Source organism: Centruroides vittatus, unplaced genomic scaffold, assembly GCF_030686945.1.
Source record: "Centruroides vittatus isolate TY-2023 unplaced genomic scaffold, ASM3068694v2 contig_1154, whole genome shotgun sequence".
Taxonomy (NCBI): Eukaryota; Metazoa; Arthropoda; class Arachnida; order Scorpiones; family Buthidae; genus Centruroides; species Centruroides vittatus.
The window spans coordinates 3,902,906-3,926,998 of NW_027120741.1; the positions used below are offsets into that span (position 1 = coordinate 3,902,906).

Sequence of the window (24,093 nt, forward strand, 5' to 3'; positions counted from 1 at the left end):
GCAACGCCGGGCCTACCTGCTAGTATAATAATAATTGAACTAAAAAAATAAATAAAATGTTTAAATGATAAATTTTAGAGAGAGCAATGAGACAAAGGTCATTTTATTAAAATAATAAGAAATTGAAAACTACTTGTATTCTATTTTTCTGTGTATTTTGCAACAATTTTTCTAAATCTAGTGAAGCTTGTGATTTTGTAAATTATATTTTTGTATTTAATTTATTTTAATTATGAACTGAAATTGGTTAATATTACATTACATTATTTTTAATTATATAGTGATAGCATTTTGCAATGTTTAATTTAAACTTTATATTTACAAATCTCATTGTTATAAAAATGTAATTACATCTATTGTTAATATTGCTGCTGAATTGGTTATTGTGTAAAAATTTATTTTATTAGTTATTTGATTAATTCAAATAACTAAATTAACCTTGTTTGATTAATTTAAGTTGTTAATTATTTTAAAATTCTTTTAAATTTATTGTTTGAATTAATTTATATAATCTGTTAAACAAACAAAACAAGTAAGCAATTTAAATGTGCAAACATTGTGTTTAGTAAATTATTTTTCATATTATTTCTTAAAATTAATATGGTAAATTTCAGTTTCTTTCATTTTGTTTACATATAATTTTATAAACTTTAATGGACAAAATTGAAAGAAATAAAACCAGTAGAATTTATTTTAAATCATTTTATACAGCAGAATTCAGATATTGTTATCAGTCATCCATATTATCGGAATTAGCATGTCCCAGAAACACAAATTAAAAATATACTTATTGTAACCAAAGTTTAAGTTATAATTATGATTTTCTTTAGGAAAATATGTTTTTAATGTTGTCTTTTGTGTTATCACTTTCAAAATGTGGCTGTAATGTACTTATTGCTATTAGTTTTAAATACCAGACATTTATTATTTTAATTATTTGATCATAACACAGTAATTTAAATTGCTGACATTTCTTATTTCAATCATATGCTAGCTATTGTTAAAGACAATATTGCAAAAGTCAACAGGCAAACAATATTGGATGAATTGCTGTTAATTAGTAAATCTTTAAGTTATTTATTTTTTAATTGTTAAAATGCCATTTCAATGCCAGAATCAATAGAATAAGAATTTTCACTAATTGTATTCTTGTATGCTTATCCCACTTAATATTGTCTGCTAGCTAGTTATCATTATTAGTGTAGGAAGCTCCAAAGTGATTGAAGTATTACTGTGTTATATTTTCTTTTAGGATTTATTTGCAAATTTAATTTTTGACATACTGTGTGCTTAATTAAGAGACCAAACATTACTTGTTTTGAAATATTTTTGGCCGTACTTTGACCATTCTCAATGTGTTTATAGAATGTAGACCAACAAGATAATACTTTTAAAATTTATGAACTACAGTAATATTTAAAAGATAAAATGGTTTTTGCTGAATTTTAAAACAAAAAAAATTTTTTTTAAATTCAAACATGGACATTTCAGAAATATAAACTATATTACATTAATTACTACATGTTGTTGTTGATGATGATGATACAGGCTTGACAAAAATGCTGGGTATATAATGATTATACATAATTTGAGTGTTAAGAGATAAACAAACTTTAATTAACATTGAGGTTAAACAACATTAGGAGATAAAGGGAATGGTTAATAAAAATGCATTAATTAGCTTGCTATATAAAAAAGAAAAATTAAACAAATCTGATATATAAGTCTAAGTTTGAACTATGGTGCAAATGTTATCTTCATTAATAACATTTAGTTGTTTGCTTAACATACATGCATATTTGTTCAAGAAATTTAAGAAATAATTGTGTAACAATTGTATTTTTATATAATTGTTTAATTTTATATTGTAATTTGTTTAATTTTATATAATTAAAGCTGATTTATCTTAAAGAACCTTGATGCAAAGTTTTACTGTTACAAAGAAGATAAATTTAGTGGGCAATGATTGGATATTTAATATAAGTGTTCCTTAATCCTCTTGTTTGAAGATCTAAAAGTAGAGTTAACATAATAAACTAATCATCAAGATAGCTTTTAACTAACTAATTTCAAGCTTTACCAGTATCTTTTAATCTTATCCTTTTCCAAATGTAAATTTTTCATAAGAGATGGAAATTTTCTGACAGACAAACCTATTTTAATGTCTTTTGAAGATAGTTTTTAAAAATAGTTGATAAATAATCACTGTTTTTGGTGCCAAGTTTTACATATATTCATAAATCAACAGATAATACAAAAAATATTAAAGAAGCAAATTTTAATAACACAACATGACCTAACTGGCCTATATAAAATTCATTGATTTCTTATAATTTATTTTCCAATATTTTTTGTTGTTTTTTTTATTAGATAAAAATTAAAAAATTCAGGAAGAAATGTATTACAGTAATTAAAAATTACAAAATTAAAATACAAAAAAAAAAACTTCTTCCAAATATCCACTCACAATCATCAGAAACAATCAACAATAGAAGTCAATGTTTCTTTATAGGCTTTTCTTGGTGTACACATATGCAAATTATTTAAAAGTTCTCTGACATCCAGTGTTTTTTTTTGTAAAAATAAAAATTAAAAAAAATGTAGATGAAATAAAAGTTCTCAAATTCATTATTTTAAAGTAGATAACTTTTGCCGAGAACATTTGGAGATGCACTTTTCAAAATACTTCCCATAAATTATAATTTTTGACATTAAAATCACTCTTTCTTTCAAAACTTGTTACAGGAGAATAAACAGCGACTTTTTCAAACTGAAACAAAGGATTTATTAATTCAGTAATTTTAATTTCAAAGTTACAATATTTTGAGAATTTCCATTTCATTTTCTGAAATGAGATGTTAACATTATGAAGATCTTAGTTAATTTTTTATAAAAAATTTTTATGGAAGGATTTATTTTAGTAATATTTAGCAATATGCCCATTTTTCAAACATGAAATATGTGAGGAAACTGGCTATAGCTAGAAATTTAGCTACAGCTTGCAAGATTGCTAACAATTCTGGTTTCTTTTGAAATGTACAGTACATTAATTATTGAAATACATGATATTAATTACTATATTATTTTTTATTACAATAATAAAACAAGTCGGCTATTTTATTTTTATATTCGTTTTTGTACCAATGAGTAAATAGTGAAACTTGTTAGCCCAGTCAACTCTTCTAGTAGAATTTTGTAAAGAGAATTATTAAAAAATACTAATTTAGAAGCAAGACTAGAAGAAAAGAGAAAGTTATGTTAGTTATCCATTGAGAATAGAAAAAAGAAAACATTTTAAAAACTATTAAAACAACTATTAATGTAATAAATTTTGCAATTAAGGTCAATGATACAATTATCAGATTGGTTAAGGAAATAGAATGTACATTTTAATTCATTAAAGTTGTAAGTAAGAAGGTCAACAAAACAGAAGCTTTAAGTAAATAATTTTTTGTTGTATGTATTTTATTTTTGTAAACAAAATGAATATTATTTTTAAACTCTCTTCGTGAAGTTTAAAAATGTAAAAAACTAAAATGATTTTCAAAGCTTTTTTAAAGATTTTAATAATTAATTATTAAATTAATGTTGTTATTAAGTTTGATAATTAAAGTAAATAAATAGCAAGAACTTACTAAATTATTATTTTTTAATATTGATTACATACATTTAAATATTTAATTTTTTCTTTGAAAATTATAAACCGTTTTTCTCGGTATTGTTATTCAATATGTGTGTCATTATTTGTAATATCCAAATTAATAATTTAATATTACAAATGTTGGATATTAGTTAGATAATTCACCTCCTGTATACTTCTGAAAGACCTTCCAATTTGGTCAGATGTTCGTGCTTCAACCAGCAGCACCTGATCCATTCTCTGTTATACTGAATATGGAGAAATTACTCGCTTCTGCAACAAACAATCCAGACTCCCGCAGAGAATATCTTAGATGGAAAGCACTGTTCACTATTGAAGAACACAAACACCAGCCAGAAAGTAATACATTTTGGCTCTAAATTGAATGAAGCAGAAATTGGCTCAGATCGCAGAACATCACATTGGTCAAGGCTGATAAAAGCAAGGCAGTTGTAGTCATGAAAAGGTCTACTACATCAATACATTGCAACACTACATAATGGACACGCAATATCAGCTCTTGGATATCCTGTATATAACAAAGCTACAAAGTCATGTCAGTAGGTTCACATGTACTGGCCTTGCAACCACACTTGGCCAGCAGCATGCAGTGGTCAGCTCCCCTGACACCCCACGCCTGTTTGCATTTGCTAAAATGCACAAACCCGGTCAACAATTACATCCAGTGATTGATAAAGCCAGATCCCCAACATTCTTATTGGAACAACGAATACATCACCTCTTAAAGCACCACCTTCATTAGTATACATACACGATCTCCGATTCATGAGCTCTTCTCTCCAAGCTTTCTGCCATTAATTTAAATGGAGACAAATATCTTACCGTGTTCGATTTTGTTTCCATGTTTCCATCTATATGGTTGGAACCTTGTTTTTGCGAATTGAGAAATTTCTTTCTAAGCTCTACTCCTGATGCTCAATTGCACCACTCTCAGATATTAGAGCTTACTCACTTATTATGCTATTCATCCTGTTTTTATTTTGACGGACACACCTACATCCAAAAATGGGGAGTACCCATGGAGATAGTCCCATTACAGGGAATCTCTGTGAATTGATCTTATGACAATTGGAGGAGCGGTCATTAAAAACATCAAGCATACTATCCTTCTTTACACTCGTTATGTGGATGACATTTTGATTGTATGGAGAAGACAACTGGATATTGGGGAGGTGTTAAAGGTGTTTAATAATAACAGCTATGGGTTAATGCTAAAATTGGATCAGGAAAGCTATAATATTGTTAATTTCTTAGACATCAAGATTCAAGTTGCTGATAACAAGTTTAACACTACAATTTATTGCAAAGCTACTTATGCCCCAATTCATACTTGCCAATTCAGCTGACCCATGGTCATATAAGGCATCTGCATTCTGCGCATTAGTTGCCAGAGCCTACTCCCATTCTACAGAATTGTCAAATACCGACAAGGAACTGGAGCATCTCAAACAGGTAGCATCCAACCATGTATATGGCTGCACTTTTATTGACAATCTAGCATCCAAATTTCTGACTCAGTCATCTAGCAATGTTAACAAAGCAGAAGGAAATCGGGTGGTTCTAAATGATGAACTGTCGCTGCTTCACATATATAGAAAGATTGCAAATAATTTAAACGTACTCATTACGTACAGAAGAAAACCCAGTGTTTTTCGCCTTCTGTCTAATGCGAAGGATGACACTGAGGATGCAATGGCTCCTGGGATTTACCACATCCCACTATATGACAAGAAGTTTGACAGAATACTATTGTACATAGGATCAACATACAGATCGCTGCAAGCCAGACTAAAGGATCACAAATATGACGTACTAAAAGGAAACATCAATACTGCTTTAGCACATTACGCCAGCAATCCGGGGGTTTCTCCCTGTTGGGACCAGGCCAAGCTATTACACAAGTCTTCAACTGGCAAAATATTAGAATTTTAGAAGCAGTTGAGATCTACAGGGCAAGCAGGAGTGGAACCTGCATCACTACTGATATCATTTATGTATCAAATGCATGGAAATACTATCTAGACTCATAATATACGTCATACACAATACATCACACTCGTTTTCGATCTTTTAAAAATTTGCAAGGCAGCTACATTCTATTTATAGAACGTTTTTTTCTGTTTTGTATTTCCCGAAGAGGGCCGATAAAATTAGTGGCCAAAAACGTTCGAACTATGAAATTATACTTTTATTTGCTTGAAAGTTTGAATTTAGATGTGATTTTCGACTCTATAGATAATTGAATTTAAGGATGTATATATTATTTAAATTTAAAATTATAAACTTTATAAATTGTATATAATTTAAAATAATTTATTAGTATGATTTAAAAAATTTTAATTTAGTTTAGTATTATAAGAAATGGTAATCATATACAATCATTTCTTAAACTAGATTAAATTCATCATTTTCATTTATTTTGTACATTTTCAGGCTCAGTTATTATATTCTTTTGAGTTTTTCTAAATGTTCTGAATGTGTAGTTTGAGTTGATGAGAAAGTTTTAATAAAACTATTCAAATTTCATCTGTTAGTTTCACAATAAAAATTTGCATGTTTGGTGTTTATTTTGAAATTCTGTATTGCTCTGCATCTAAAAAGCTTAATATTTTGTTTATAATAATGAATTTTTTTTGCATATGATATCATGTTAGATTTTGGTGTAAAATGATAAATATAATGATGTATACAATCTTATACATCAGGAGTCATGCAGTGACTCCCCACCAAGTAAAAAAGTCACTGACTGACTATATATACAGTAATCAGAGTTGCCAATTTTCGGGGGTTGATTTCTTTGCCCCCAAACGTCTGAAATAATTCTGAATATCTTGTTTGAAAGAAAATTGTTTTCTTAGGTAGTGTGCAAAATTTCAAGATTTTCTATAAAACAGTTGTCAAAATATAAGCAATTGAAAAGTGCAAAAATTACCAAAAAACAGCTATATTTTCTTCTCCTCCTCTTCCTTTTTTTTCATTCATCACTCCAGACATTTGTAGAGGAAAAACTACAGGGTCTAGAAAGCTTAAATTTTAAACTTAAGCTCATTATCAGTGAGATGCTCATGAAACTTCTGGGTTGATAGGTCCAAGTTCATGGGGTTTTTCGTAGAGCTAATTTAGTTTTACAGCTTAATTTTTTGCTTATAAAGATAAAATTACATGGAAACAAATGAATTTTATCCAAAATGTTACTCAGAATTACAAAAGCTCAAATGTATATCAATTAAAACTTTTTATAATGATTTTTCTAAATGGCGTATCGAAAGTTGTTTGGCAGCATGTTAATCAGTGATGTATTTGGTCGGTGCCAACTGAAATGAATATAAAAGGTTTTTTGTGCATTGCAAGTATATGTGCAATCTTAAGTGAAGTAATTGTAGCAGCTCTTGATTTAGTCATGGACTTAGTAAATATAGATTGTTGGGCAACTAATGTGGTTTTCATTTCTTTCACTTCAGATGTTCTTAAATTGCTGTAAAATGTTGTTCTACGTTGCAATTTTTCCCAATAGCAACTGTTGAACTGCAAATTAAACAAATACATTTGTTCTTAAAATAAATAAATAAATATTTCTCTTCCCAATCTTCTTGAAAATTGTAAGTGTATGTCTGTTTTTTCCTTTTCTCTGGCTCATATTTAGACAAAATTAGGGTAACTATAGGATAAATATAATTGTTAGTATATTAACCCTTAAAATAAATCCAACAAATATTTTTATACCTGGTTGAAACTATCTGTCAGTTCACACACACACACACACACACACACACACACACATATATATATATATATTAATATATACATATATAATTTTTTAAAACTATTTTATTTTTAATAAATGTGATGAATCTGAATATGCCAGCAGTGAGCCACATTAAAACAGTATGCGAGCAACGTGTTGGGCACCGAGGTTATATACTATAGTTAATTGATATTTTGATTCTGCAAAATAATTGTATTTCAGTTCACTGTTTCTTGAATATGTTGCATGTTCTATTGTTTACAGAAATTATATTTTTTATAAAGTAAATTCTATCAAATGTTCAAGTTTTTTTTTAATGAAAATATATTTGAAATATCTTAACTAATAAACTATCTGATTAAGAATTAACTGAAAGAAAAATGTTATGTTTAAATAGCATTCTTTTTAAATCATAAATATTTACCTTTCAATGTCAAAAAAAGTTTATTTTATGGTAATATATGAATGGTATCTTGAATATGGTGAAAAAATTTGTGATGGTATTTTTAATAAACCAATACATAATTACTTTTCAATAATGATCTTAGTATACTGAAAGATGTGATATTATCCAGGAATACCATTAACGATTTTTAGAGAATTAGGTAAATTATTTAGAAATACTATTACAAAGCAAAAGTGGCATTAATAATTATCATTTGCTTTATAAAAGGCTTTTTAATATATTAAGAACAAAATATATGATTAAATAAAATTAATTCAAAATAAAGAAATTTTCGAATTTCTCTATTGAAATCTTGAATTCTCGAATTCAGTTAAATATTCGAATATTAAATTATATTAAAATTGATATTACAAACTCTTTATTACTTTTTCTTTTTAACTATTTCTATGCTAAATTAATGTTTAAAATTTTACATTTATTTGAAAAATTTTTAGTGAAATATAAATTGGCTTTGGTTGGTGGTAGCTTTATGTATTACGGGTTGGCTGATGATGTTTATGAAATATAAATCATTATGCAGTTCTAAATCCCATCTGTTTGAAAACTGCAAATGAATCTGTTTAATGAAATTACAAATTGTCACTATTCCATAATTAAAAATAAAATTTCTAGGGCAGTAATGCATTTCTAAATGTTCTTACTTAATTCAGTTTCTCATTTTTACATATGGCATGGTGTAATTCTTTATTTATATCTTGTGTTCTGTTGGTATTAATTTAAAATTTTTCTTATATATCTATTATATATTTAATATCTTGTATAAATACCATAAGATAGATTTTCTTAGCTTTTTATAGGTGATAACAATTGTTAGAAAAAGAAATTTTTTTGTCATTTTGTTCAAAAAATGATATGGTTGAATAGGTCAAACAAGACCAGTTTTAATAATTATGTTATTATGTTCACTTAATCAGAATTTTTATAAATTTAATTAGTTTATTTTTAATTTGTAAATAGCTACGATTAATTGTCTATGCAATATGAGTTAACTGATTATCTTCGTGTTTATAATAAGAACAAAAAAGTTGTATATAAAAGTTCTTAATTACATTGATTTAAAACAAGAAATTATAAAAAAAAAGTTATTATTTGTAATAAAGACACACTCAAACACTAAGACCAGTTAAAATCTCAACAGATTTTACTCATATGACTGTTTTCATTTGTTTAAAATTGGAGATCATCAGATAAACTACATTGAATGCAGAAACAAACAAAAGTCTTTAAATAGAACAGAATTCAATCCAAAGGAAACTTTTTTGAATAGAATTCAATTACAAAAATTCTGAGTAGCAGAAGCTCTTCATGTGCACTAAAATGAAATCATTTCAATTTTGAACTAAGATATGAAAAATTATACAATAATTTAAAAGGAAGTCACAAACAGAAAAGTATTACAAATTACACCCTCCATGCTGTAGATAAGAAATCTATCTTTTTATAATTGGTCACTTTTTGACTCCTTACAGCTCTGTTGATTTCCACACATTCTAGATATTTAAGACATCCAGGTTCAATGTATGATGTAATGATCCTGCTTGATCAAAGTTCACAAGTATACCTTCATCCTCCATGTAAGCAGTGAATGCTACATTGTAAAAGTTTATTTCTGGTGCTATATTGATGATGATTGATCCTTACCTCAAAGTTTATTTCTGGTGCTATATTGATGATGATTGATCCTTACCTCAAAGGCCCTTATAGTGGCCCCAACATACACTGAGGTGCAGTCTAATCTGGAGGTCTGTCAGCATATGGCATACACTCCCGGTGAGAATCTTTTTTCCACTGGGTCTTTATCATTCCTAATTAATGAAAAATTGATTGACTTTTTTATAAGCTATTTTGATGTTGTTTGCCTTGGTAATTTCTCTGTATATGCCATTCATCTCCTTGTTATACATAATGGCCACCAAGAAGAATAAAAAAACAAGATTTCCTCATTTATCTATTAAAGATCATCATTATTATTATTATTATATTCTGGTTTTAGACACTGTAAATTTTAAATATCTGAATTCATTGCATTCAATATATTCTTTATTAGTTGTTATATTAAACTGATAAAAGAATTCAGATCAATATATATACAGGATAGCCTAAATAAAATGTTACAACTCAACATAACGTTATTTAATCGATGATTAAAAATAATTTTTTCATCAATGTACAAACTAGGAAAGGTACTATTAAATCAGCTAAAGAACTCCCATGTGACCCCCATGAGGGTAAGGTGGGGGTAACACTGAAATTTTAAATGGAACTCTAACAACATGTTAACGTATTTGGATTCTATGCTAAGAAAGCAGCAATATTTACGTCTGAGGGTTTTTCTTAAATTACATTTTCTAAAGAAAATTAGTTTATTTTTATTTAGATATTATTTAAATTATGTAAATTGCATTTACCTAACTTCTAGGTAAATGCAAACAACTACTATTTACAAAGTTTGTGAACTTTTTTGGACTGATCTTATATATATATGTGTGTGTGTGTGTATGTATGTATGTGTATCTTCAAACTTAATTATAATAAGAAAATACAAGAATATATAATGTTTATGAATATTACTATTTTTATGAAGAAATGAGAAGAAATTTGTTTCAAAATTTAATGTATTAAAATCTTTTAAAAGTACAAAAGTAGTAGTGCAAAAATAAAAGTATTATTTTTTGTAGATTTAATAAGATTTAAAACATAAAATTTTTCAATATTTTTTTTTTGTTTGGTTATGAAATATTTTTTAGTTTTTAAGAAAAAAAACTCTGACATAAATTTTAAATGTTAATAGCAAATCTGATTTTAATAATATAACATTTATACAAATTTGATAGAAAATTCTGTTAATGAAAAATTGATTTGTTTTTATTACTTCATGGTTAAAGTAAAGATTTTGTAATGGATAGCTTTAAAATATATTTCAAAATATTGTTTTATTTAAAACTTTATATATATATATTTTAATAATATTTTAATAAAGTAATCTAAAATAACATATTTTGAAGTAGAAATAAGAAAAATAAAATCAAAGTTCCAAAGTAAATCAATTACATTTATTCAAAATTTGGAGAATCATTGTGCATAATTTGAATTTCTAATGTTAAGGAAGTTATTAAATAAAATAAAATAAAAATTACGTCATCATCTTTCTGGAAATAATTTAAAGCATTACAACATTTAAAGCATAGTCAATAAATTGATGAAACAAGTAATTTATGATACATACATTAATAAATTGACAATACTTGGGTCTTAGTTTAAATGAAATAAACATTTTTTATCAAAGTAGTATTGTTCTAGTACTTAAGTAATAAAAAATAAATAAATAATAATTAGATGTTAACTAAAAGAAAATAAGATACATCAATAAAGAAATTTCCTTTATTTTCTAATAAACATTAAGTAAATGAATAAAAAACTTTATTTAAAATATTGCAGATTAAAACTGTGTTAATCTGCAAATTTAACACTCTGTTAAGTTTCCTTGATAATACAAGGAAACTTAACAGAGGTTTAGAGATTAATGAGAATAAGGTTAAGTAGATCATGTAACAAGGGATGATCATAATGAAGAACTAATGACTTTCTTTTATTTAATCCTTACTATATAGACTAACACTTTAGAGGATTGTAATATTTTTCTTGGTTTTTTAATGCATAAAAAGAAGAAAATAATCTCCAGCTGATAATTAGAAAATTTATGTCAGTTGTGAACTAAATTTTTAGAAGGAAAACATAGTTTATTAACATTTAACTTAAGAGATAAACACAGGAAAGTTTGCTATTAATTTAATATTATAAAAGAGAGTTTTAATTTTTTTGATGGACTTCAGATAAAATTTAGTATAATTGTATAATTTTGTAAAAGATGATTTATTTTACATTATAAGAATTTATATCAGTTTATAATTAGACCAATATATAATCTAAATGTAAATGTATGTTTGATTTGCAACTTTTTAAGTATTTTTGTTTTATAAAGTGCAATTTTACTGTTGCTTTATAAGAAAGATTTGTTGTATATGCATATCTTTTATCCATTTATGAAATATATTATTCAAACGCTTTTCTGTTTATTACATCATTTTCTGATTTGTGAAAAACAAATGCAATTATCAGTATTTACACATTTATGTGATTATTGTATATCATAAAAGAAAATATTCCTTTTTTAATAAATATTATATACAGTATTATGAAAGAATAGGTATATAAATATATGTTTTTTTGAATGGTTGCTAAGTAATTTAATATGAATATTAATAATTCTGTTATTTTTTGAGTAATAAAAAATAGCAGATCTTTAATTAAAAGAAGGATGCTTATATACATGCATTATGTAGACAGAAATCTAGAATGTTTAACATATTTTGAAAACATTTCTTAATGAAATAAATTTAAATATTCAAATTAAAATTGTAATAACTTAAGCAATAGTCTTAAATTTAAATATAAATTTTAATACATATTATATGTATGTATGTATGTATTATAAACATACATATTAACACTTTATTGGATTACTACTAATTACTTGATTTAATGCAATTTATTATGAGTAAGAGTATTACTTAAGTAGTTGCAAACATGTAAATAAATAAATGTTATTTTTTAAAATTACAATATTTCAGTATTAATAACATTATTATATTTTGAGTCTTAAGTTATTAAAAAAAAATTCAATTTCATCTTTTGCTTATAAAAATGAAGATTAACTTATAAACATGTTTATTAAAACCTGATGCATTGCAATGACACAGCTGTCAGAGTGTCAACATTAACTTATTTTAAAATGTTTAAAAATCATGTTTTGACTTTAATAATTCATATTAAAAAAAAAAAATGTTTTCTAATGTAAGGAAGTACAATTGTTGATTCAGAGAAAATATTCATATTTTTGATTATTTAAATTAATAAAACATTATTTTCTGTTTCTGTGTGTACCATCCTTGTAATCCAAAGAAATGATTCTTGGTAGACGACCTTACAGCAATGGTCAGAAAATTTACGGTTTATTTTAAAAGGTTTTTAATCAAATGCATTTCGGTTGGTTGGTTGGTTTCAGTTTCCAACCCCTCTTCAGTGCTGTTAAAAATACAAAACATAGTGAGGTTCACGACATAATTAAATATCATGAAAAAAGGAGGAATACAATAACATAAAACTTACATATTATATGATAGTACATCTTAAAATTATGTTTCTATATTTTTTTATCACATAGGTTTTTTCACATTTTTTTTATCACATAGGTAACATACTCTGTTAAGACTAGATAAACACCTGATATCAGTTTGTTACTTTGTTTTACTCTTATCGGAAATAATACACATCTACTGAAAATGTAAGTTTTCATAGAAAATCTAAAATGAATAACTGTATCTATTTTATCAAATTGTATTAAACTGCAATAATTTATATATTTTTATATTGTAGAGAATGGTTATACACCTATGTGATAAAAAAATATAGAAACATAATTTTAAGATGTACCATCATATAATATGTAAGTTTTATGTTATTGTATTCCCTCTTTTTATGTGATATCTAATTATGTCGTGAACCTTACTATGTTTTGTATTTTTAACAGCACTGAAGAGGAGTTGGAAACTGAAACCAACTTGAAATGCATTTGATTAAAAACCTTTTAAAATAAACCGTAAATTTTCTAATCATTGCTGTAAGGTCGTCTACCAAGAATCATTTCTTTGGATTACAAGGACGGTACACACAGAATTCAAATATACAGCAACCATACTTACTACATTATTTTCTATATTGTTCAGTATATTATTAATTTTAAGAAATAAAAAGTGATATATAGTATATACATATATATCACTTTTTATTTCTCTCAAAATTTATTTTAAATACTTGCAAAAAATTCTAATGGATTAATTGTAAAATTACTATTTAGTAACAAACTAAAAATTAGGATGATTGTTTGCTTAACAATTTGACAATCTGTTTTTATTTCCAGTAAACTTTATTACAATTACATGTGTATAAATAACTCAACACTAGAAAGTTTTTATTAGAAATTGAACATCAGATAGATAAAAGAATGAATAAATTAGATTATTTTATCTTTTTCATTTAAAATTTTTACAAATTATATACTGTAAATAATTAATTTAAAATTTTTTTTCATAATTCAGTATTTATTCTGATCATTTATTTGTATGTATGTTGCAATTTAACTAAATATAATCAATATGTAAGATACAAATTGACTTGCTTCTTGAAATAACCATTTTAGCATAACAATGTTTAAGCCTCATTTAAAAGGTTTCCAGAGGACAAATTAATATATATATATATATATTAATTTGTCCATTTATATATATATATATATATATATATATATATATATTTTTTTTATTAGAAAAAATTTTAGGTTAACTTAATTCTTTGTAATAACTATAAAGAATTAATTTAAATTTTTTCAAGATGATTATTGACATTGCAATTTTATAATTCTAAAAATGTTTATTTTATTAGTAAGTTGAATTTTAGTTCAAAACTTTAATTATGAAATTTATTTTATTTATTTTTAATTCCAGAATTCCTCTATGCACTCTTATTAATCAATATTTAACACAGCTGGCAGCAAAATTTCCTGCTACAAAATTTTTGAAAAGTATATCTACTACATGCATCCCTAATTTCCCTGATCGTAATTTACCTACCATATTTGTCTACTTTGAGGGAGATATGAAAAATCAGCTTGTTGGTTCAGATACATTCCGAGGAATGAATTTAAAAATTGATGGTAAGAAGAATGTCAAAATATAAATTACGAATACATTATCTTTGTTCTTAATTTTTTAGTATAGTCATGTACTGGTTTTTATTTTTAGAATATAGCTAATATTCAGAAAGGTATTTTGTATACTGTCATCATTATTTAACATTTTTATTTCTTTAGGGTAAGTGCAAAAACAATAATGACATTAAGAAATTAAGCATATTGTTATTAAATTAATATTTATATAATTTAAATATTCATTTAAGTATTTAAAAATAATTATCCACATTTAAAATGTGAATAATTATTGACAAAACTGTTTCTTCTCTAAAATCGCACTACTGTCAATGGCTGTACACCTTAGAGGTTTGAAGGAGTACACGTCAGGAGTTGCAATTTGGCACAGAGTATTTGGTTCCCAAATCATGTGCACATAAAATAAACCAGACTTGTAGGTAGTCAGGGGACCGAGAACCGGGTCAAAATAAAATACAAAATGCCAAGACTGTTTGTAGAAACAGGCATGAGTGCGAGATTTGCGCGTGCGATGCTCACGCTCTCCGAGACATAGTCTTGTCCCAAGAATGGCTTCACCATTTTACTTGTTTTTATGTTTAATGTAGACTTTTTGATTTTGAAAGAAAGCTATAAGAATTTATACAAAAAAATGAATAAATAAAATAAAAGATAATCTTTATATAATAATTCAAAGCTTGATGATAAACTTCATTAATTAACTTTATACTCTGGCTTTTTTTAAATGGATACTTCTGTTTATTGAACTCTAATCTACTTTGTAAGATAAACTTAAAAAATATATATATAAATTATTAGAAACAATAAATAAATATGTAATTGTTAAAAATTTTTATCTTACTTAATTATTTATCTTTTAGTGTTGCTTATAAATGATTTAATATCTTAAATCATCATAAATCATCATGATTTTAATTATTGAATAAAATTATATTAAAGATTTATCAGCTGTTTTAAATCACCAAAACTCATATTATACTTTAGAAAATCTTTTCCTAGATAAAAGTTTATATTGAGGAATGGACTATAAGCAATACATGTTAACTTTAATTTACTTGTACTGTACAAAAATTGTTCTTCCCAGACAGTTTTAAAATCATGAATTGCAATATCCTCTTCATATTTCCTTTTTGTGTTGAAGGTTTACTCATGGACATAGTGAAAATAAAAATTTTTAAAACGATGCTCAATGCCAAAATCTAAAAACAGTTTTAAAAAAGCTTGACGTCTTGCTCGGCAGTTTAAAATCAACTAGTGTTGCCACCCATCTGGTTTTTAATTCATTGCCTGAGTTAACTATTAATTTTGTCCAGGATTTCATAGAAATTGTGAAATTATGATGAAACAAAGTACTAGCAAATATTTTTATAAATTTACTTTATTTTAACAGCGAAAGACTTCACTCTCTCACTAAAACTTAATTCACCATCTTATGCTGACGTATGTCGCAACCTGTCAACCTTTTTTTTTTGTTTATTTGTTTGCTTCTCAGCTCTTTACAGCTAAGTTGTTTCATTTCTTAATTTAAGTTGCTCCTACACAAGTCTCTAACTGGCTTTAGAACTGGCTTGCACATTATTCTTCGCATGATAAAATAACATTCACAAGCATCAGAGACTTCTGTTCGAACAAACCTGACCTGCCGTCTGGGTCAACAATTTTGAAAAGGTGACAACATTATAATCAACAAAGCCAGACAGACAGAGTGTCGCAGTCACTCTCGCTCAAAAATGGACAACTGTAGCAAGACACAACAGTGCCAAAGCAAGGCAACTCAAACCATTGGGCTTGTCCCATGACCACGCTGTCTTACCACATCGTTGTACTGGTATCAAGCAGTGCCGCTTTCCAGTGCTGTTGTATTCAGTAGCATATGAATAGGATTTTTACGGAATTTGACAAAGTTCCTGAAGGCAATATTATTATTTTTTCAAACTTTTAAATTTTTCAATAAGTCTTTGTGTGCCACTGTTAAAACTCTGCCGTTCCACACTGTGCCGCAGGTGGCCATCCCTGTATTAGAATATAAACTCTGTTATACAAATCCATGAATATAAAATATTCAGAATGTGACATACTGCATTATTACCAGGATATGCCAGACTGCATTATTGATAAACATGATTTATTATATTCATTTTTTATGAATAAAATATTATTTTCTGTCAGTATATTCTATCAAATCTAAGTTGATCATGTTTATAATAATTATTAAAATGTTTTCATATGTTAAATGTTTACATTTGGTTTTATATGTTTAAAAAGGTAAATTTTATTTAATTTTCATAGTTCAGTAATGAAAGTATTATAAAATATTTTTTCAAAGATCTTATTACTGTTTTAAAATATAAGTATCATTCCTATATTTTAAGATTGTAAGACATAAATTTTTAATGGAGTAAATGTGACACTTTGAATGGATGAATATTGCAGAAATTAGTAATGAATATTTTATTACAGATGGTTTGTTTGTAAGAAGAAACAGAAAGTGTTACTGTTATTTTAAATAGAATAAAACAATATTTATTCTATACAGTTAAATTATTCAATTAGAATTATATTTTGATGTGTACATCTGCTCTTTGCAATATTCAAAGCTGTGATAAGTTTTTTATTCATAAATGAATATGAATAGCATGCACTAAATTTTTATTGGTTATTTTTGAATAAGAAAATTATTAAAAGCAATAATGATGATGATGATATTAACAATAATATTTTATACAGGAGTAAAAAATTGAGTTGTTTTAATTAAGAAATATATGTATTTTTTATTTATTTATTTTTTTTAAATTTACAAAAATTCAGCAAAGTAGACAATACATAGGTGTTTTCTTACATTGCGCCTTTGCACTCACATGAGGAAAAATTAACAGTTCCACAGTGGTGTTGACCTTTCATTTGAGGTTACTCATCTACCTCAATATGTAAAATGTTAAAAAATATTCTTCTGGTGATGGCAAAATTAAGAAATAATAAAATTGATAAAACTAGGGGACAGTGTAAAAAGACACCTATGTATTGTCTACTTTACTGAATTTTTTTAAATTTTGTAAATTGTAAAAGTTTATTTTTTCTGGCAATTTTTATCAAATTCATATGTATATATATTATTTTATTTAGAATTGGAATGGATTTTATCTAAGACAGGAGCTGTGCAAACAACTTTAGAAAGTGATCCTAGACCAAAGATACAAGATGTCATGCTGTCTTCCTTACAAAGAGATGACGATGGCAACGACTGGGACTAAGTTATGGTTTTACCTTTTGATATAATGTTGATAAAATGCAAAATTTTTTGGTATTTATTTATCAAATAAAAATAAAGGAAAAATGTTTAAATAATATTTAAATAAATATATATATTTAAAACCGAATATAGAATACTTGTTTTATTATTAAATGATGAAACATTTAAGCAACTTGCTCTTCCTGTTGTTATATATGATCTAGGCAATGTAGTCTAAAAATAGATAAAATATGAAATGTTAGTGATTTATTCATGTAGAATTATAAATATACAATGATTCTAGTAAATAGTTCTTTACTAGAATCTTTGAATACAAATCTCTAAATTTGTTTAACTGAGACCAAATACTTTGCAATTTAAAATATGAAAATTGTATTTGAAGTATTGATTTGAAACTGGAGTACCAAAACTTCAGACTTGGAATATTTTAAACTTAAATTTATTCGTAAATGCACTTCCAGTTCTACTGAAGATTCATTTATCATTTGTTAGGCAAATAATTTGGTTTAATAATTTAAATTTTTTGTCTAAATTTATCAAAGTTTATATTACATTTTTAATTGTATTCAAATAATAACAGTTAAATTTATTATTAAAGTCCTAATGATCCCGATAACAATCTTGATATAAAGTTTGTCAATTAAATGTAATCTTGATGCAAGTTAACTTATCTGACTTATCATTGTTCATCTTATCAATAGAAGTTTTGAAAAGGTATTTAGTTTTATCAATTGAAATATGACATAACTTAAATAGTTTTACTTCTTACCAATTTTAAAAATTACTGAAAAATAATTCTTCTATTTTGATAAAGTTTATTTAGAGAAATAAAGTTTTAAATCAATAAAAGAATCAGTTTTCAAAGCTTAAAGTTCATACATTTGAAGTAATTCTATTCTACAAAGCAATTTAAATGACAATTATTAATTAAAATTTATAATAATTATAAAATATTTAATTAATGTTTAAAAATGAAATTTTTTTGATATTATTTACACATTTAAGCAATATCATTGACCATGCACATATATATATATATATATCAATCAAATCAAATTTGTCATTATTAATGTATTTCAGTTAAAAAGATTTTTAAAATATTAAAAATTCATTTAAGATTTTTATATTATTTATTATAAAGCTATTAAATATAAGAAACTCTGTCACAAAAGTTAAATTCTTAATAAAACATTAATACAGTATATGAATACAAATTACTGAAAAATTATGAATTAATCTGTAAATGTATTAATTGATTAGAATATTTATTTTACTTAAGTTATAACAACAAAGTTAGAAAACATTCTGGAATTTTGTCTATAAATTATTTTGGAAAACATCTCAGGTTTCATATTCAAAGTATTTTTAGTAAACCTGAATAGTATGCACTGCCTTTGAAAAGCTTCATTTGTAAGTGTGGTAGCTTAAATTTAAGAATTACAGCTCCTTTCGTAAAGCATTGAAAATATTTCATACACGGTAATTGGAATATTATGCAGAAAAGTTTCCTCCTGTTTCAATTATCATAAATTTAATAGGAGATTATTATATCTACCATCTCTGTAGGAGCCATTATAGCATGCTAAATTCAACTTTACATCATCTGATACATTACATCAATATAAATTAATAGAACACAAATTGTAATTTATCAAACAATCTTATATTACAAAATGTATTTAATTTTTGTATCTTGGAATATTTAATGAAGATTTTTGAAGTTATTTTAATGAAAAATTGCTTGCTTTTGTTAAAAGAAGAGGAAAAAACTGCACAGAAAAGAGGAACAAAAGCTGTATACATCACAAAATTCATTTTAAATCTTTATAAAGGTGTAAATAATAGGATATGCTCCAAGAATTCAGGTTGACACGGTCATCAATCACTCTTTAAGTGGAAAAAATCTTTTCAAGATATTTCACTTTTACAACTGTTTGATTCTCGTTCTGTTTAGATAATTTCTCTTAATTAATTTAGGTCACATGACACTCATTATAAAAATAATTTGTTGTCCTAATTTAATATCCAGTTCTTGGAGCTTAAATGATATTTAATTAAGTTGGATAAATAAACCATAGAAAATAGCCCTTGAGATTTAATTCTGATAGATGTGCGGATAAAGATTTTCTTTCAGAAAAATCCTCTTTTGCCACAGAGCGTTATCGATAATCTGTCATTTCACCCACAAAAGAACACAAAAACCTTTTTTTCCTGTATGAAAAAAACACAAAAGGAGGACGATATTGGCTAGATATACTAACAGATGTTTTATTAATTAGGTTTTCGTATAGAATATTATATATACGAGCTGCACAGACTAGAAAATTGCACCCGTAGAGAAGCTAGCAAGCCGCAAACGGTATTCCAGGATATAAAAATGATCAGGATACAGGCCTTTAAATCTACGACCGACTTTTACAGGACGGATTCTTCGAAAGCTTTTCGTAGACTATTACAACCGGTATTTTCTCTTTTACGATCTTTAGGCTTTTTAAATTTGGAAAATAGCGAACGTTTTTACCCAATAGGTATGTTTACACTTCACGCATACCTGTGCTATTTTTTCAGTTGGTTGTTTGTTCACACCGAAAAGAATTCTCTCTGGTATTCGTTTACTTTATTAGAACATTGTCTGGCATCGGCATCTACTATAGACATGATGTGGATCAGAAAAAGTAAATTAAACGATTTATTGACGATGCTGAGCCAAGTGCAAACACCGAATTCCATCGCCTCCACAAAAAAGTGGATGAAAGGATCGTTAATCCTGATAGCTGTGTACGGCACGTCGTCGGTTATTATAGGTTATATGCTATTATCCTTTTACCCTCTACAAGTATATTACGATATCTATTTTTACGGGCTACGAGTGGAAAAATGGTATAATTTTTTAAAATATATTTTGCCAGCGGTTAACATTTTTACGGCTCAGCTTATGGTGTTTCAACCCATATATTTTTATATCGTTTTATATTCTGTACTGTGTAGAAATATATATACGGTGGTTAATGATTATAACAGAGGCATAAAAACCGTCCGTATCAGAAATGTTTCTGCTGTAAAATTACTGCAGATGCAACATTTCCGTCTGACAGTTTGCGTTCAACAAATGGATGATTTGTTCTCCCCGGTGATGTTTATTTGGTATAGCGTAACGTGCGTATATGTTTGCAACGAGATATCGCTGCTATTAGATAAAGGAGAAGATCCGTTTATAAACGAAACCTTCATAGCTTTCACTTTATTTAAATTATTACCGTCCGTGTGCTTTCTTCTAGTCTTGTCTCTGTTGGCTGCTAATGTTAAAGAAGTGTTTCTCTGTACCGTCGACTGTGTGCGTCGTCTTTCACTAGCTCTACCGACTAGAGAAGAAGATTGTTTGCTGCAAGTGGAGCTTCTGCAGTCTCAATCAATCAAGCTCTGCCCCGCTCTCACTATTTGGAATTTTGTAGTCGTCTCCAGGCGCCTTATTCTTGCTTGTTTTAGTTTCTTCGTCACCTATACCATTATCGTCTTACAACTAAATCCCAGAGCTACTAAAAAGTTTCGATCCGGATAATAAAAAAATTACATAAATGACTCTGTAATCGCGTTAAAAAAACTCGTTACAACTAAACCAAATTTGGTTTACAAATTTATTCGAGTATTCATTAAGTGAGTCATATCTAAGGAAACTCATTTGCGTGCCTAATTATATACAAAATTTTTATTTATGCTGCGCTTCTACGCGTTGAAAGATAGGTGAATTGCGCCGAACTGTAGCAAAAAAAGTGTTAATAATTTAATAGTATTGTCTACTAAATAAAAGAATTAAAATTATTTACGATAAAAAATCGGCCACGTGACTTAATGCCGTATTTTCCTGTTTATTGTCACACGAAAATAGACTAGTAAGCACGCGTCACGTTTTGCCACGTTTCAATGTATTTTTAAATGAATAAAGGAAAGATGAATTTCCGTGCTTTGATTACATAAATTCTTAATGCATTATAAACGCAGGATGTCGTCGAGTTTGTCGACGATGTTAACCATTACGAAATCCATCACCTTTTTGAGTCAGCGTTCCGAATTTGAAATCGCGTACCTGGAACTTTCTTACCAATCAGGGTGGAGGCGTCGACGTAGGACCACGTCTCGCCGATTCTCGCCGTTGCCTAGTCTGTATACGAGATTACAGTCGAAGCAAACGGCACGCTTGGCACAACGGACTAAACGAAGATCGTATAGATTGTTATTCGGCTAGTTTAGTGTGATCGTGTTTTCACGTGATTTGTTCAACAAACAGATGTTAGCTGTGTGTGTTAGAGATGTGTTTTATGTCAATTTAGTACAATGGAAATGGATAGATACGCCGTCGCTCGTCTATTAAACAATGCTATGTAACACCTATATCTAAGGTAGGTGAGTGTGTTTGTTTCTCGTGTTTTTCTTTACATTTTAGACCGATTTAAACTTTCCGACAGATAAAATTTCTAATCTGTGTCCGATTTAACTCGTAAACAATCCTTAAAAAATGAGATTTTTCCACTCGATTTCGAGTTATGTTAGATGAAAGTGGTGATTACACGTGTTCGATTCGATTTCACAGGTAAGAAATTTCAGAAAATTCTCTACTTGTTTACCGAATTTTTAAACAGGGTACGTCATAGCCATCAAAATCGAATTAGGCGACAATAAAATATTTAAATTCAATTAAAATACTGTAAAGGTTGTTTAGACGGAGATCGTTTGAAGGTTACTAAGTCCACCGAGTTTTAAATTTACAGCTTTTTCGTAAAATAACCGTGTCTGTAACGACACGGGTATCTTTGTTTATAATCAGTCGAAGGTAGATGTAAGAATATGCCACACAATCGTGATAAATGCGAAAGTTATACAATAGTTGCTATAATTGTGGATGGTCACGGTATTTCCGAATGACTTTTTAAACGATAGAAAATTTAAATTAAACAACGAAGTCGTGTGGGTCGGAAAAGCGAAGTTGGCAAAGGTTTCACATTCTAAAAAGAGTATAAATTGCTATAAACGAACGGAGTGAAGAGAAAGTCGATTTTAAAATTAAACGTCAATTCTCTAACTGCAGTTTTTAGTTGTAAAAACGATTTTAGTAATTTCTTTACTAAAGAAAGAAAAAAACTGAGTTATTTCTTGGATTCAAATCTATATTTTAAAATAACTATTAACCCAGAATATTTTGTTTTCGTCTTTTTTTAATGTCTTGGGTACATTCCAATTCGGGGGACGTCGACCCGGTCGGGTATATTTCTTCCTCTTAAAATTTCATTTAAAATTTTCCAACATTTTAAGTTGTGTTCTAGGATACAATATGTCTTTTTACTGTTTGTGGGACAAGGGCTACTATATAGAAGAAACGAAGCGACGATTGTTTGGCAAGAAGATTATTTATACATGGCGTAACATATGTCACGTTTCTTATAGTCGCGAGTCTAAATAGGTGCTTCGTAACCAGTTCCTCACACGCCTGCTTTTTTTAATTGTAAATTTCTAAAATTAATAAAATTCACTCGAGGGTAGATATATTTTGGGTAACGTGACGAATTAAAGTCTATGAAAAGGAAGTAGAAGGAAAAAAAAAACTTATTTAAAACGATCTCGCTATTAAAATGCAACAGACGCATTTAGGAAAGACTCACTGTTTACAAAGACCACCTGCTTCTTCATAAAGAGGTCTCGAAGGGTAGAGAAATTAAAAACAAATGAATTTTTGGTACCGAAAATATGACAATAGGAAAGGTTCCGCATCTGTGGATGGGTGAACGATATACTCCGAAGGACAAGGTTGATGCAATTTTAGAAGAATTAGAGCATAAACATCAGCCGAATCTCTCCAGTAGTCAGGAAAATGTCGAAAGTATTAAGGGTCGCTAATAAGTCGACCTTAGTTTTATTATTTCCTGGTTATTTAACAGTATCTTCCTAAGACGATACGTGTGTCCGGTTTATGAAAATGATCATTAGGGCAGACGAAATGATGGGTATTGTTTCGACTGCGGAGTTAAGGACGCTTCAAGGTCAAACAAACGTCCATAACTATAGTCTACGAGAAGGCGTTTGGTGTCCCACGTTATTCTCTCGTCTCTTCTTCACGCTCGCATCATTCTCCGCATCACGATGATGCTATTTTATCGATCTGTCAGCAGTTTTGGCTAAGAGCCAAGCAAAATCA

The 24,093-nt window shown here is 27.3% G+C and overlaps 2 protein-coding genes across 3 annotated transcripts in view; both read left to right on the forward strand.

The window, feature by feature from the left end:
• The window catches only part of viaf (viral IAP-associated factor), a 47,894-nt gene extending 29,854 nt beyond the window's left edge, over positions 1-18,040 (forward strand). The window contains exons 5-6 of the mRNA XM_067274898.1: positions 14,436-14,644; positions 17,780-18,040. Of these exons, the coding sequence (XP_067130999.1) occupies positions 14,436-14,644; positions 17,780-17,907 (337 nt within the window). The 3' untranslated portion in view covers positions 17,908-18,040. The remainder of the gene's footprint in view (positions 1-14,435; positions 14,645-17,779) is intronic.
• A 3,987-nt stretch (positions 18,041-22,027) lies between these two features.
• LOC136979026 (spermatogenesis-associated protein 13-like) overlaps positions 22,028-24,093 on the forward strand; it is a 42,626-nt gene continuing 40,560 nt past the window's right edge. Inside the window, exon 1 of one of the 2 annotated variants that reach the window (XM_067274911.1) lies at positions 22,028-22,307. The gene's annotated coding sequence lies outside the window, so the exon portion shown is untranslated. The remainder of the gene's footprint in view (positions 22,308-24,093) is intronic. The other variant, XM_067274906.1, reaches the window with a different exon arrangement.